This window comes from Typopeltis vanoorti, chromosome 11, assembly GCF_054136105.1.
Source record: "Typopeltis vanoorti isolate ZY-2024b chromosome 11, IOZ_Tvanoo_1.0, whole genome shotgun sequence".
NCBI classification, from domain to species: Eukaryota; Metazoa; Arthropoda; class Arachnida; order Uropygi; family Thelyphonidae; genus Typopeltis; species Typopeltis vanoorti.
Window position 1 is genome coordinate 113,720,622 of NC_143559.1, and position 16,552 is coordinate 113,737,173.

Genomic DNA, 16,552 nt, shown 5'->3' on the forward strand with positions numbered 1-16,552 from the left:
TTAAATGTCTTAAGAATCTACTTCTAGCACTTAAATATCTTTAGTATTAGAAGGTCAGTTCCCCACTCGCATAATCTTTAAGGAGTCTTAAAATCTCAAACACTTAACCGTGAGGCTGGATCTCATCTTAATAAATAAAATATCGCAGAATAAGTGATCTCACCTGGTGCTGGTGGTTCCGTTCAAATTGCCAGCCTCCATGACGCTGTCATTCACGGCCAGTACGTTGCTGATCACAGAAAGCATCCCTTGGGCCAGCTACAGAAACAACACATTGAGTAAATATTCCGGTGTGCATAATAAAACTGCAACTTTCGTTTGCGTTATTAAATTCTAGATATTTTTAAATTTGTATGACTCAAATGCTTTTATTCCCAGTGCCTTTATATTATTACTCATAAGAAGGCGAAAAGGCATTGAGACTTGCTCAAATAACTGGATTATTTTTTGTTGAGTTCTGAACAGATTACAGGATAAAACAATCCCCACCTGTCCATTGTGACAGCGATAGCGATACATTTGGTTTATGGACCATGGAGCCAGAGAAAACGTGGAAAGCCAGAGAAATTTTAGAATGTTTAAATGTTTGTCTTTCGGTTCTTCTTTGGGACCAAATGTACATGCAGCGGAATTTGGAACAGTCGCCATTATTAATTCTAAACAAGCCATTATTTTTGTTGAATCCATGACAACTTCCTCGTTGAATCGGGAAGCATTGAAGAATGAATAAATTTTTAATCAAATGCTACTAACACCATGAAAATCCTGTGGAGGTAAAACTGACTCGTTTTTCCTCCACAGGATAAAATATATTACATTAAATAATACTAGTTTTGTCTTTTCTACTCTTTTTTATGTATTTTGCCATGCTGGTTATGAATAATATCACCCACTAGTGAGCGATGTAATTTAGGAATGAATTCCCAAGATAAGTGAAGCTAAAATAAAAGAGGAAATGAAACCCATTGGCTATTATATACTGGTTGTTCGAACTTCTTTTCTAACCACAAATATTATTAGACAATGCAAGGAATCTTTTCGCTTCAAGATTTTTTTTTGCTGGCCTGGTTGGTCAAGTGGTTATCGGCTCAATAAAAAACACAAACTTCTCATTAAATCATAATTTTACTTGTCGTTCTTTGGAATTATGGCTGAAGGAATTTGAAAAAAAAAAACCAACGGATTGTCATTCGCTAATCTGCACATTGGAAACGACGCCCTGTTCAACTATATGAGCATCCTGCACTTCCAACCTCAGCACGCCACTCAACACAGTAAATGTATTAAAATAATAGGTTTAACTTGGCTGTAGTTTTGTCACGTTTCTGCCATTATAGAATTGTGTTCCAGGTTAACCTTGGTTAGATTTCTCTTAGAAAAAAAAAAGAACAACCTCACTCCAACTAGGATGTTTTTTGTAACGAATCAGAATGGTTTTAATATTGAGTCGGAGGTCCTACATCTGTTTAAAATTGTCTATTTTTGATTATCGTAATTTTTTTAAAGAAATTATTGACGTTTTCTAAACTTGACAGCTTTGCCAACGTCTGGGAGATGACTGGGAGATAAATAATGAAAAAAATTAAAATGCCATTGATTCTCCTTAATTCGTTATACGAAATTTTATTAAAATCGAAGTAGCAGCGCGAAGAGGGTTCAATGAGTACGAACCTCAAGAACTGAGACGAGACATCTTAAATATTAAACAGTTTAAGTCTGCTAGCGTTTAGAACCTGATACGGATAATTCATAATTTGAAAGTGTATGTCATAAAATTCACCCACGCGATGTCTGGTTAAATAGCCGGTTTAGAAAAAAAAAACAAAACAAATGTAAATACGTTTAATACAATATTGTCTTATGAGTATTTAATCTAAAAACAAGATGTTCAGAAGGTTCACGCTGTATCAAATCATATAATGAATTCTTTTCAACTTCCATACAGCTCTTTTACATCGCTATGGCTTCAAACAGCAACTGACCTTCCCGTCAAGGGCAGCGACAAGACCAGCTGCTCTTTATTTTCATAGTTCGTTTTCGGATGTAGTCTGCCACTTGAAACAGAATCTCTCCTCCCCCCCACACACATTCTGTTTGATGGAAAGTGCAACGAAAAAAAAAAAAAAACTTTAATCGAAAACAATCTTGTCAACGTTCAGCATTCAATACACTAACAAAACAGCATTGATTATACCTGGCGTGTCTCCGAGAGAGAGAGAGGCCCCACCCAAGTCAAGATTGTAGTGTCTTTCAATGATTAGTAAAAACTACCATGAAATGGCATTTTACTCACCCTTCGGTCATGCACTGCATAATTGACGATGGTTTCGATTTTGTTTGTGGCTTGTTGAAGATTCTCCACGTTAACTTTGCTGGGATATTTCGTTAGAGTTTGCAACTCTCCAGTCAGCTGTTCAGCTTGTACGAAACCCTGAAAAAAGACAAAGTGGCAGCAATTAGACATATAAACGGAAGCAAACTAAGTAATGCAATAAACCTTCAAAATAGAGCACTGTGTCGTGTGATGACCATTTGACATGTATGGAATGTCGATGGTTATTTATTTAAGATTATAATGTTCATAACATTTCAATTAGTAGTGATGCAATTAGAATTACCTTCTCTTTGCATGCCGTGACGTCCATTTCTCCCCAGGCTACACTCCCGTTGCCTAGCAACACACAACTTCTTTTTCCAAATCCGTCTTTTTCCATTTCCAGGGCTCCGTATGGACACCTGAGCATCACCATGATGCCATGTTTAGTGGCATTCCAATAGAACACTCCTTTTTCGGTTTTTATGATGTCCGTAGGGCATTGCACTGTAAAAGAAACAAACAATCAGAGAACCATCTAACAGCATATTGTTATATTTTAATGTATTTCACCAGTATACGAAGAACAGTACAAATGTAATGATATTTAATCTGAAATTAAAATTAGTATTTGAATATGTCGAGGGGGGGGATGAGTATAAATCGACTCATTGAGTCTGATATCATGTCATGGTTGCTTGAGTAAGTCGAAATATCGGCTTATTTTCTTCAAAGATTTTAGGAGGTTTCCCACATCTAATGCTTCCATGAGTTGCAAGAAGGGCATTCGCTCTTTGGTTTAGAAAGACCAAGATTCGAATGTCATCGACGATACGACGAACCTAATGCCACTTCTTAAGCTCGAACGGAAGTAACCTCCGAGACACCATTTTTTTTTTTTCCTTCCACAAAACTTCAAAACGTCGAAAACACATGCGAGTTGCAGACATAATACATTTGCCTCCTAGTCTCAGTTGCCTTTATTAATTCTAGACGATATACAGAGTCAGTAGCCTGTGACATTGCCGACACATATGCTCAATCACTGTACACAATCCCAAAACAACTTAAAAAAAGTTATTGTATAGAGATGGATTACGATAAGATTGCTATCCCATTCACGTGTTAGACTAAATGCGCCTGTGATAAAATTGAGCGTACAGAATAGATACGTAATTCATGTTCTTTATGTCCTAGATGGAATTCGAATCCATATCATTCTAAGCAAAGGGCAAGTGTGGGTGTTCTAACTATGCGACTGACGCGTGCACTGAATTAATACAGACCTGTTCTTTATCAGCGTGTTCCGAGCGGCTTGAAGCTTTCAGATATCTGCATAAATAAATAATAATTCAGCGTTTTAAAACATTTTTCTTAATAACTTGGTTTAATATATTTTTAAATTTAAATTTTTAACTCCAAGAGCCATTTGTATCTTATATCTGTGATAGCCCCAATATAGATTCGTTTGTTTGTATTTTAAAACATAATACGATGAATAAGTTTTGAAAAAAAAAATCATTGTTATGTAACATATTTATGGATTTCTCCATAATCGCACATTACTAAATCTCAACTCCCTCCCCTCCTAAATGCGTTACGTAATTTATGGACGAACCCTTAAGCTATTTGTTTCTATGGTTCGGTACGTGGGTCGAAGCAAAGATCTGTTTTCGCATGTTGAATAATTAAATTGAATGCAATCATTGTATACTAGCTACAAAGACTGATACGCAGAGAAATCTGAATAAATATTTGTTTTGACATCGATGAAGGAGTCAATTGTGCAGCGATATCTCGAACTACAAGCGAACATCCGATCGCGAATTAAATGACTGGCTGTATTAAGGGCAAACGACATTGAAATCTGAGGATGCTTCTTGTAAGGGAAAAAACAAAAAGTACTCACGTGGCATGTGGCACCGTCTGCCTGCATATCCTGGGGGACACAGACACTTGAATGAATTCAATACGTTTTTGCAAGTGCCCCCATGTCTGCACGGAGATGAGCTGCATTTGTCTACTTCTAGATCACAGTGCTTACCTGCAAAAATAAATAACTCATAAATACATAAATAAATACAAAAGAAATAAGAAAATAAACCATGAATATATATAAACAGAATATGCGTTCAGGTATGTGTCATAATAGGCAAAGACAGTGACCTCAGAAACCTCGAATGTTAAAGTGGCAGACAGGCTTGGAGACTGTAGCTTCAACTAGGATGGCCACATGCAGCTGCGTCTTGGACAAACCGAAAAAATGCAGAGATAAACAACAAACATCCGTCACTGCCAAGCATATATCTGAAAATGAATGCGAGTTGAAGACGTAGGATAATAAAAGCCTTATAGACATGGTACAATGACTGTGTAGTATAGGGACAAAGGCATGTAACTGAAACTACCATGTTTTGGATTCTATCACGAATAGAGCGTAACATTGGACGATCAATGAGGAGACCATGCTTGTTTGACAAAACGAACTAGAGCTAAGGTCGGCAACTCTCATCCCCTATCAGAATTGGACAAGACTGGAGAAAGATTACAGTGAGTGATATTAATACGATAAGATATTAGTTGGAGATATAGCGATAAAAAAAGGTGACGCCTTGGACTCATCATATTTGATCAAAACAATATACTGTATTAATTCAGCAAGAATTGATGGTGCAGCCTATTGGCCGCACCATTCAATGGTCTCAATCAAACATATCCATTTTTGTTGAACTTGTATGTGATGAAACAGGATAAGATTTCACATTACAAAGCGTGTGTCAACCAGGAATGGCTACAAACATGATAGAGACTTCATCTTAATGATTTCCGTTCCCCTCCGTTCAATCACCGTAACTCAAGCCAAGCTTATTGAACATTTTTAGAATGTCATGGATGGGATGAATGTACGTGAGACATCGTAAATCTGATAGAACTGCAAAGTTCTTTATATTCACATAAGATGCACATAAAATTGTGGAGTTTTTCCAGAACCTCCTGAAGTCTATGCCCCGGAGTACAGAGGTTGTCTTGGAAGAAAGCTTATTGTGATCCAATATGATATTACTTGGTAGCTCTAATAAGCAGGTTACTCAGTATGTTTAGCTATTCGTAACCTAGATGAGCTACTGCTCTTGAGTTACACACATGGTTCTTCACAAATTCTGTATTCTAATTTGGAATTTAGAATAAACTGATTAACACAAAAAAGTTAAAAAACAATCAGGGGCGAATGCTGGTCTTGAAATTCACGCTTGCTCTTGTTATCATTCAGGGAGTGAGAGGTGTGATTGAAGTCTGATTAGCGGAATAATAATGAATTACTGACCATTTAAAACTATTTATTTAGAAATTTATGTACATTTAATCATACAAATACAACATTTATTTTACAAATGATATTCTATCTTTTTCAGTTTAGCTACTTGAATACAAATTCTACTCTACGGTTCTTCTTTATGAACTGGTCAATAACATCGTCATAAAACGTTGGTTGTAACTTAATTTTCCCAAGCAACACGCACACTTGCAAAGGCTGGCTGAAGCTCGCTGGCCAGAGCTACTTTGACTGCGTATGGCCTTATGTTTAAGACGACGTGAAGGGGAGCGGAAATGGCTATGCGCGCGCATGAAATCACAGTGCTGCAGCGAGGGCTTGGAAGCTCCGACAACCGAGCAAGCCAAGGTAGCTTTGACTAGACGAGCAAGCATCGGCCTTCAATACACAACACAAACCTCAATTATTGCTGCGCAAGCTTAAGACGTCTTCTGTCTACAAAAATAAAAGCTTAAATTGAATGCTTATAAATGCATGCATTTATTAACAAATAATTATTACTTCTTTCTCAATTAACGAGCTAGCGCATCAAGCATGGAGAATTAGCCACTGAAAATAACCGATTTTATGTTGATATAATTAAAAAAAAAAAAAAAGATGAAGAAGAAGAAACTAAGAAAATTGATATTTACCAGAATAACCAGCGGGACATTTGCAGAAGTATACGGTGTCAGATACGTTCTCGCAGAATCCTCCATTCAAACAAGGATTTGAAGAACAAGGGTCGAAAGACTGACAGGTCTTCCCGAAGTATCCGCGGGTACAATGGCAGTGATAAGTGTGAGTCTCGTTGCTTTCGCAAGTTGCTCCATTGAGACAGGGGGAAGGGCGGATGGCGCAGGGATTGAAAGCTGTACAGTTGAATCCCGAGAAACCAGGAAGGCATTCGCATCTATACTTGTTGTGGGTTACGTTGAAACACTTGCCAAAGCTGCTGCAAGGGTTCAAGGAGCATGGGTCGAACATATCGCATGTTTGGCCGTAGTATCCCGGATGACACGAACAGCGGTAGCCGGGCTCAGTACGAGTGGAGTGGCAGACGCCGTTCCGACATATCCCAGACTGGCAGACTAAGAAAGGAGAAAAAGAAAAAGAAACGGGATTTCAGTCAGAAACATGATGAGCAACGCATTGAGCATTTGGAACAGAATTAGAATGCAGTATAAAAATATATTTCAATTAATTTTAAAGTTCGATATGTGAATTATTAGTCAGATGATGCAAGACATTTCTGAATTATGTTGAATCAAATTATCTTCACCAAATACAAAAGAGGTACTAACGCACCCATTTTAGAGCAGTCAAGTGTTCCGAATCCGAGTATTAAGATTCATCGGAGAGAAAAACGGTTCCCCATTACAGGTTATTCACACAGAATTCTGTATAATGTTTAAAAGGTGGTATTTATGTGAGAAATCCTTAATTAAATGTCAAAAGGTAGTTTTTTCCCGAAGGTAAATAAAGAGACAAATATATTTAAGTCGTAAGAAAAACTCTTTGGAACGAGTAGCTGGACTTCCGTATAACCGTCTATATTCATATTCAGGAGGGGTACTCTGAAAATGACAGACAAGGAAGCTAGACAGAGAGAGAAAAAGAGAAAGCGAGCGAAAATATGACACATCTCGTGCAATAATTAGTAAACGATGAATAGGCATCGAAATGTTCGTAAAGCTAGCGAAAGACAAAATTAGCTGGAGTTAAAATGCTACCATAAAAAACCGGTTGCTGGGGGAGAAAACAACTTGAAATACTTGCGGGAAGAGGATGAACAGGTGAAAAAGTAAGAAACTGGTGGAGAGGTCGGTTAATCACATTATTACCTTCATGAGTGAGTACAGTGTGACCAGACTTGTGTCGTTCACCTCCAGCCAGTCTTCTTTCTTATATTCGTATCATCAAATGAGGTCATAAAGAGAGTGTACATCAACCAAGTGGATCTTCTTTGAAAGTCTTTAACGATCTTTGAGTGTCAAACGTACACTAGTCTATCAGTATTTGTGTTTTTCCTTTTGCATTTCTGAGAAGCTGTATCTTAGATGTAGGTCAGGTATTAGATGTAACCTGACGTTGGAGATCTTATTTATTCATCACTTCCTATTTAGGGATTATCTAACCTTATGGGGTTACCTACTTAAAAACCATAGTTATAATCGTGTCCGCTGGCTGAAAGCGCAAATCGCATATTTCAATTCCAGGGTTTATTTCATGTACGAAATTATTTCGTTGTTACAACCAATCACTCTCATATTGTGGATGGTCTCAGTTCTATTCTCAGTTTGTTTGTTCGTCTGTCTTTTCAAGAAGCTGGCAATGAGTTCCTGGTTTTTTAGTATGCGCAATCTTAGTACGTTCGTGTCTATTCTACACAGGAAGAATCACCAAGGGCTTGCAGAAATAGCAAATATAAAACAACAACAACAAAACCAAGCGCTCATTTCGTTGTGAAAAATAATAATAAGAGAGAGAGAGAGAGAGAGAGAGAGAGAGAAAGGCTAACGTTTCGTTCGGTAACGGAAGACGAGGAGGAAACATGGCTAACATCAGACATCAGAACGAAGCATGTGGTTTGTATTAGGCTCAGGGACGACATTGCAGACTGAAGTGTGTGTGTGTGTGTGTGGCTTCGAGAACATAACAGTCTCTTGTCCCGCGATGTAGGGGTTGATTTGTAGTGAAGTTCTATTTTGGCAACATATTTATGCGATAAACTTGTCCCTCCCACTGAGTTGTTTTATTAGCTCTGCACGGTCAGCTGCCTTTCCAAACTTCTAGTAAGTTTAAAAATTAGATACACAGTGGTACAAACAAAATCAGAGAGAGAGAGAGAGAGAGAGAGAGAGAGAGAGAGATTAATATTTCAAAAGACAGGAAGTATTATTGAAAATTTAAAATAACCGTACTATGGAATGATTCGATCATAAAAGAAGCTCATTTTGCTATTGCATTATATATATATATATATATGATCGGAGTGATCATTTATAATGATAATTGGCTAGATTAGGTACGAACTTTGCCCAAAGTTCGTACCTAATCTAGCCAATTTCTATAAGGTGAATCTTGTGTATCTATAGGCCTGAGTTCGAATACTTACAGTTGGGCCTGGTCGTGAACCTGTGAAGATCGCTTCCGTGTCCCATCTCCTCGTCATTCCATCCATAGATTCTGAATTCATATTGAGTGTTGAATTTCAATCCACTGAGTGCGATGCAAGTAATGGTGGCGTAAGAAGTGACATTGCTGATTTCAGTGGATTGGTCGCCAGAGCCGACTACTCGATATTTAACTGTGTATCCGATAGCATCTCCAAACTGCGGCCGAGTCCAGCAGACGTCGGCTGTGGAATCAGTGACGTTCATTGCCACTATGTCTTCGGGCTCTGCAAGAGAAAACAATCACCAATTACTCCGTCTGTTTTTTTTTTTTGTTTTAAGAATCTCAGCTAATTTACAGAAATGGAGAAATATAACGAAGAGATTTTTGTGTCCGCGAGTTATGCTTACCTGATATTGATTTCACTGTTACTTCAACTTTAGCATGAGCCCAACGTTTTGGCGATCCCCCATCTTCGGCAAACACGCCGAACACCAGGTGCGGATCAGAGATATTAAGCGGAAGTGCCAACGTTATCTCTCCAGATCGTGGATCCAGTAGGAAATACTTACTGGACACGTTCTGATCCATCCGATAGTAAATCTCTGCGTTATGAGCCACGAGGTCTCCATCATGGGCTCGAACATGGAGTATAGGAGTTCCTACGGATACATTATAGTGAAATTCGGCCCGATACGTATCTTGTTCGAACTGCGGTGGAACCTGATTGAATTCCGTAACAACTATTTGAAGATGATTGATTTCTTTTTCTTCTTGACTGGCTGCCATTACAATCACCTGTGTGGGTAGATAAAAGAATAAATAAAGGCATTAAAAGTGTTGGGATGATATCCGAAAACAAATACTTTACTTTCTTTATAGTAGCGTTATTTATTCTTATCATTTTCTTCTTATATTTGGGAATGTGTGCGCATGCGTTTACGATATGTAAGGTGGTGTGTGTGTGGGGGGGGGGGAGACTTGTGCATGCATGCACGCACCCACGGTTAAAATTAAATCCATTACCTGATAAGTTTGTCCTGCATCCCTGTCAATAGGTTGGGCTGTTGTGAGGTTACCAGAAGCTAGGTCCAAAGCGAAGTAGGCGCGATCAGGCACGTCCAACAAATTATAAACCACCTGTTTCCGGGGCGCATCAGGGTCGTAAGCATGTACGGTTGTTACATGAATTCCTGGAGGAGCAGTTTCGTAGATTCTAGGCTCGTGAAGCGGTGGCCGAAACAATAGCTTTGCTAGAAAAAAAATTTTTTTTTTTTTTTTAAATTAGGAATGAGCTGTAAAAGAAAGATAACAATTTAATTATGTTTAAAAATCAACGCCACTTGAGGTAGATCTTTTCCATATTTGCATACACTACTTGAATAAGAGATTTATATTACAAGTCAGCGGAAGAGACAAACTATAAACAATGGAAGTAGAAGGCAAAACAACTCTTGGTGCAACTAAGTATTGCAATACATAAATAGCAGGGGACATCTGGAGGAAGCCAGCATAAGTATACAAACTTATCATTCTGTACATCAACACTCATCAGGGGCATGTCGTGTGCCTGTTTATTAACTCCCGACTCACCAACGTCAAGTTAGTGAGCAGAAATTGTTTTTTTTGTTTTTTTTTTTTTATTTAGATTTTTTTTCTTGACTAAAGTCTGATATTCTTAGAACTCTAGAATGTCTTCCAAAGAATGAAAATGGTGTTACTTCATTTTAGGTGAACATTATTGAAATAAATCAACAATAACTTTAATCATGTAGATATGAGAACTAGAAATGTAAACTCGGAGGATTTTGTGACCTATTTTTTTACTATTTTGTAAATTAATAGCAACTTTTATTTACTAAACTCAGCACTTGGTGCATATGGTGGAGAAAAGCCTCTTGTACGAGCGACACATGATAACTCAAGGAACAGGGTGACGACCTTCGGTATCACAGCGGAAACAGTGAACAGTTTTAAGAGTCTGGAAAATTACTTTAGCAAGGTCAATGGGAAAGCATGTTCGTGTCTGTGTGAAAGAGCGAAGAGAGAACAATACAAGGTTTACAAGAAAGAAAGAATTTTTTGTAGTGTTAGATATAAAACATTCTTCGAGAGAGAGAGAGTATTTTGATACTTTCATTACAGCACAGAGTTTGATTGACGTTGTTTCAATTGCTTGTGGTAAACAGGAAATATTTTCACTCACAATTAAATTATGAAGAATTTAGTTCTTCTGATATTTAAAGATGCATATACATTTACAAGATAGCTGCATAGATTTCAAGTTAGCAATTGCAAAATACCTGTGGAAGTTACAATTAGTTTTTTGTTATAAAATTTTCTTGCCATTACCTTCGGAAACAGATGAAAAAAAAAAATACACGCAGTATGCAGCAGAGAAATACCTAGAGAAGTGACAGGTAACCTTGACCTATCATACTAAAAGCCTTGACGCAGCTTTTCTCAAGGCAAATATATCGTAGTGAAGACAAAGGAGACATACATTTCTGGTTGGTAGAAATAAAAAGCCTAGCTAAAGAGAGTAGGGCGGTATTCAATTATCACAAGTAAATGAAAATAATAAGTAAAGAACGTGTTATTTTCTTTATTATTAAAATAACTTTTGAAAACAATTAGAATTACAAAAACTGGAAATAAATTGTACGTTTCAGGATATGCTAAAAAAATCATAAAATAGTACTCAAACAAATTAGCTATTTTAAAATATCATAACTACTAATATCTCTGGTGAATGCGAATTTTCTAATAATATAAAATTGCCAAATTTTATAATATTTAAGCTAATTTTCTCTTTACAAGAAAATTAGCTTAAATATTATACTTTGCATAAAATTTCATTCTCTCTTATTCTTCGTCCCCTAAATACAGAATAATCTGATTGTACCTCGTCTTTTCAAATATCTTCCTATTCAAGTTTAAGTTTCCGTAGGTACTTGAATGATTAAGTCGTTATTATCAGCCATACTTCCAAAGTCCTGTGGTGGCATGTGACCACCTGAGCATTCCTAAATGTCTTATCAAAAAGTAAATGATCTTATCGAAAAGGGTGAAGTTAATAATATTTAAATATAACAGTCATAATAATACGCTGCACCTCAGAATCGACGATGCCCTTCAACTGGAAACGCCTAGGTTTCAATCCCCCTGTAGAACACGAAGCAAAACCTTTATAAGTTAGTCGGTCTCAAAGAATGGTTGATTTTCTTCTCAGAAAATCGGCTTTCGTCACACTTATTGAGTATTCATATAGTGATTAGTCAGATTATTTAATATTAATGAATATACAATCAGCAAAGCTGGAATGGTGAAGAGCCAACTCGAAATAAATTTGCGTGGAATAGAGAGAAGTTAAAACACTAAATTAGCAGTATACAAGACAGTGAGTGCTCAAGCTAGTTTTAACTTATGGATCTGATACCTTGGTTAGAAGAAAAACAGTTGGTCAAAGACTGGAGACTACAGATACGAGAGTTTTGAGTGCCGGCAAAGGTTGGTCGATTAGTAGTGCCTCTGCTACTAATGGCTCAGTTAAGTAAGTTTGAGCGCGGTTAGTAGCTGGAAGGGGGACCAATCGTTCGATGCTGTTGGCACATTCTCCCTCGATGAGTCTTTGGACTCCCTGGAGGTGTCAAATAATAATATGTTTATATTATTCTTAACATGGATAAAAATTAAAATAAAAGCAAGATAGAAAGAGGTTAACTATCGGTATAATATGCACCTATAACGTGGCGAAAGCGATTCAGATTTTCTTTTATTTTTGCATATTTGGATTGGCATGCGACACAGAAACTTATAGAGTTTTGGGGAGGTAGCCAGGAATATATTGAATCTTATCCAACAAACTCCAAAATTTTTCACTTTGTGAAGTTTGTTGGAAGAAACAGACTGATAACCGTCGAGTTCGAAACGTACATACAATTTTTGTATCAGTTGATTCCACAGAAGCTGGAGAAAATATATTTTAATGTGTACTCGTACTAATTTTTCTTTTTTAATAGAAATTAGTTAATGTGATTTGTGCACATCATGTCTCATCTATGTAGAAGCCTAGGTATTTAGTAGTTTTATTTATTTTTAAGAGATATATTAACATGATATAGAGCTAATGTTTATCGGAAAATAATATTCCTAAATGTTGTAATGTGTGTGTGTGTGTGTGTGTGTGTGTGTGTGTGTGTGTGTGTCTTCTTACATTTATATTAGTTGCAACATGATTACATTACAAACGCCGAAATCTTAATTCCTCGTGAGATGCTGTTTTACTGAAACTATACTGTATATTTTCATTGCTACTTATCAACAACTTGACGTATATAATTTTTTAAAAAAATGGGTAGGTTTGTTTAATAATGTCCGCTTTGATTTTCTCACATTTCTTATAGAGTTAAAAAACAAGCCGCTGACACGAAGGAAACCTCACCGAGAGAACAAAAAAGGCTGGTTGAAACAATATACATTATGAAGGGATAAAAAAGACGGTTGGGGGAAAGGGGCCCTTTCCAGTAGCTAACATTCGGTCATCATCAACATCCGGGAACTGGGGATGAAAAACATGTGTCGAGTAATGAGCAGCTGTTGGCAGTTCGTATTAATTCTTCATACCAACCTAGAGAGAGAGAAAAAAAAAGTAGTAGAGATGCTACTCTTACTGAAAAAGAGTGAGCAACAGTCAATATTTATTAAAGCGATTAATAATTGGCTACACGTTGCTCTCAGCAGTGACAATTTTATAACTGCAGCTTTGCTTAAATTAGTGTTATCAGGAAGGCCGATGAAATATGGACTCATCTATTTTTTGAAGATATATCAGTAATCAGAGTACATCGCACAGCTGGAGAAGTGCTCTTAACACTGTTGTCGAGAGTAGATATCGTCATCCGAATATTTTGCAACGTTTTGACATTGTGCATGGCCAACGATTCCCTTTTCAGAGCGATGACGGGTTGTAATGAGAATGTGCGTAAAAGAAATAACAGCACTATTTATATGCAGAATTCTGGCACAGTGGAAATTACCCGCACATACACTCAACTACCTTAGCAGAATTCTTGTAAAAGGACATATAATATCAGCAAAAGTATTACTTTCTCTCCCTTTGGCGGAAGGAGGGATTAAGAAAACTCTCCATCCTGATGAGGATTTTTTTTTGGAAGTGTGCAATGATGGATGGATATTATACGGGGATGCCCAATCTTCTTGTGAAATTTTCTTTTTTGTTTTACTGCCAAGAAAAAACAAGTCTATGCCTGGAGAGGTCCTTGGAATGTGTTTCACCTCGATATGGCAGAATAATTCTACAATTGGCTTTTAGTTAGCTCCTTTCTAAATTTTGTGTAGGAATGAGAGGGGAAAGGCAATGCAGTAGATGCAATACTGTTCAACTGCACGGAAGAAAAAATCCTTTGTAGGACTAACATTAATAGCCTCTAAGGAATGCAGCATGTGCGTGTGCACGTGGCTATACATTGCTACAATCGCTTCGGTGTCCCAAACGTAATAAAATTATAACATTTCTAAAGGCTTTTTCTATTAATACAATTTAAAATAAAATTGAACATAAAAAATCTCAATAAAACTATTAAGAGTCACATCAAGTTTAACTTTCGATTTACAAGATGAAGTTTAACTGATGACAGTCACTGCATTTTTTGGCTGTTAACTGGTGTTTTTTTAATGTCCATCACTTAATATTTAATGACTAACTGCAACCTCAACAGTATGATAAACGTTCGGTAACGGAAATGAATTATTTCAAGATACACTTAAAAAGTCAACTGAATGTAGCTGTTCATTCTCATTTTTTTATTCTAAGATAAAAAACAACTATTGTTGCTTTCTGTGAAGTTGCTGGCTGTATGACAGAGGCAGTCAGTACTTAGACATACAAGTACCACTCGGGCTGATGGGGAGGAAATGAGTTTGTTTCAAGTAAAGCAGCGGCTTCATTCGCCTTCTCTTTTTGTTTTACCCTAATCATGGCTGTTGCATGCTAGCGAGCAGAACAGGAAGTTCACTTAGCTTCTTATCTACGTGAAGGAAGTATAAAAAAAGAAATAAAATTAAAAAAAAAACATATGTCTCATAATCAATGAATTCGCTTTTTTTAAATAAAAGATGTGTTCACTTTCTAACCTGAATACAATGTTTCTTTGACAGCAAGTAAAGTATGTTTATAATAAATGGTTTGATCAGTATTGAACGCACTGTATTCATCTTTTCATAATGATTTTGACAAGCGCAGTTCACAAGAATGCATCTAGAGGGAGGGGGGACGGGTCGCGTTTCCCTAGGGACAACTTAATAAGCTGGCAAAAACGAAATAAGAATCAAAATTATATTCCGGAAGTGAACAAATCTAGAAATGAAAGTGTGTAAAATTACAATGATAATTGCGTCCACTGTCGCCTTATCTTTTTATTTTACCCTAATCATTGGCTGTTGCATGCTAGTGAATAGAATAGGAAGTTCACTTAGCTTCTTATCTACGTGAAGGAAGTATAAAAAAATAAATAAAATTAAAAAAAACCCATAGAAGATGAACTCCAAGAAATTCAACAAAAATTATTTAAGCTCTAAGATGCGCCAGGAACAATTATTAAGCCTAGCAGTCCAATGCTATGATTTTGAAACCAAACATGGTCTTCTTAATGCTGCTTGAGGCCTTCCGAAAAGGAAGGATCACCTCAAAATATCCATGCCACAGTGAATATAAATCCATAGTCTATCGATATCTCATAGAGAGCTTGGATTATCCACTCGGTCACTGGATTGTGTGCTTGTTACTATGCTGGATAAACCATGCCACCTAGTAGTATGGTTTACCACTCTCGATACTCATTGATCAGGCATCGTACATCTGTTGAAATGCATGTCAAAGCAGATGGTCACATGATTAATGAAATTCGGGATTGTTAAGCAGTGAAGTCAAAGTAGCTGGATTACATTTCTGTAGTTTATCTTATGAACTGCAAAGAAAATGTCGAAAAGAAAACCTATTCAGTTATTATTCTCTGATGATCGTATTAATATCACAAAATTATGTTTTAACTTCCTGTTCTTTGCATTCTTCCATGAACAAGTCGGTTTCCGAGTTCTATTTGAATTTCGTCATATGTATATATCTGAATGAAAGAAAGATTGCACAGCTGTTACTCTTCCTCCGGTTGGCCAACGTTTTTGCTTTCCAAGAAAAACAGTTGTGGGTAAAGACAAGACGAATGAGTGACAGAATGCATGGGTATCTTTTCTCAATCTGTTCCGTGTAGTTTCGCGGCTAGTGTGGCCTTGTAAGTGGTCAATCATTCATTCTAATGTACATAATACTATTCTCCGTATGTATAACGAAGCCAGTCTGTACACTGATGAGATCTGTTTCGTTTACACGCCATCAATTAGCGCGTGCGCCAGATTCGGTTTAAATTAGTTTCAAGGATGGTGATTAAATGACAAAGTATTGCTTACAGCGCTTTGTAAATATATACCCGTTGCTTAAGAAAAGCTATAAAGATTCTATAGGGAATATGAAACACACGAAATTTAATCACTTATAAAAAAGTGAACAAAGAAAAAGAAAACGAAAGCGTTTCGTTTTAATTAGCGATGTGTAATGTCGGAATACGGTAATTAGGATCAAGGCATGGCATATATTCAGTGGCTGGATTGCAAACGAAATACATTCGATACTTTTAAGTAAATAATTATAGGAATTTTTATTACATATTAATTATATGGCCTTGGTTTTCTATTTTCTTTTTTAAATAGAACTGTTGATCCGCAAACAATAT

General features: G+C 36.7%; 1 protein-coding gene across 2 annotated transcripts in view; it reads right to left on the minus strand.

Annotated features, from left to right (window-relative positions):
- The window catches only part of LOC150101960 (adhesion G protein-coupled receptor G6-like), a 48,976-nt gene that overhangs the window by 17,260 nt on the left and 15,164 nt on the right, over positions 1–16,552 (minus strand). Inside the window, exons 2-9 of one of the 2 annotated variants that reach the window (XM_090400933.1) lie at positions 9,771–9,997; positions 9,155–9,542; positions 8,746–9,030; positions 6,281–6,718; positions 4,224–4,358; positions 2,619–2,821; positions 2,294–2,431; positions 164–258 (exon numbers count right to left, since the gene is read on the minus strand). In XM_090400933.1, coding sequence (XP_090257059.1) covers positions 164–258; positions 2,294–2,431; positions 2,619–2,821; positions 4,224–4,358; positions 6,281–6,718; positions 8,746–9,030; positions 9,155–9,542; positions 9,771–9,997 — 1,909 coding nt within the window. The remainder of the gene's footprint in view (positions 1–163; positions 259–2,293; positions 2,432–2,618; positions 2,822–4,223; positions 4,359–6,280; positions 6,719–8,745; positions 9,031–9,154; positions 9,543–9,770; positions 9,998–16,552) is intronic. The other variant, XM_090400934.1, reaches the window with a different exon arrangement.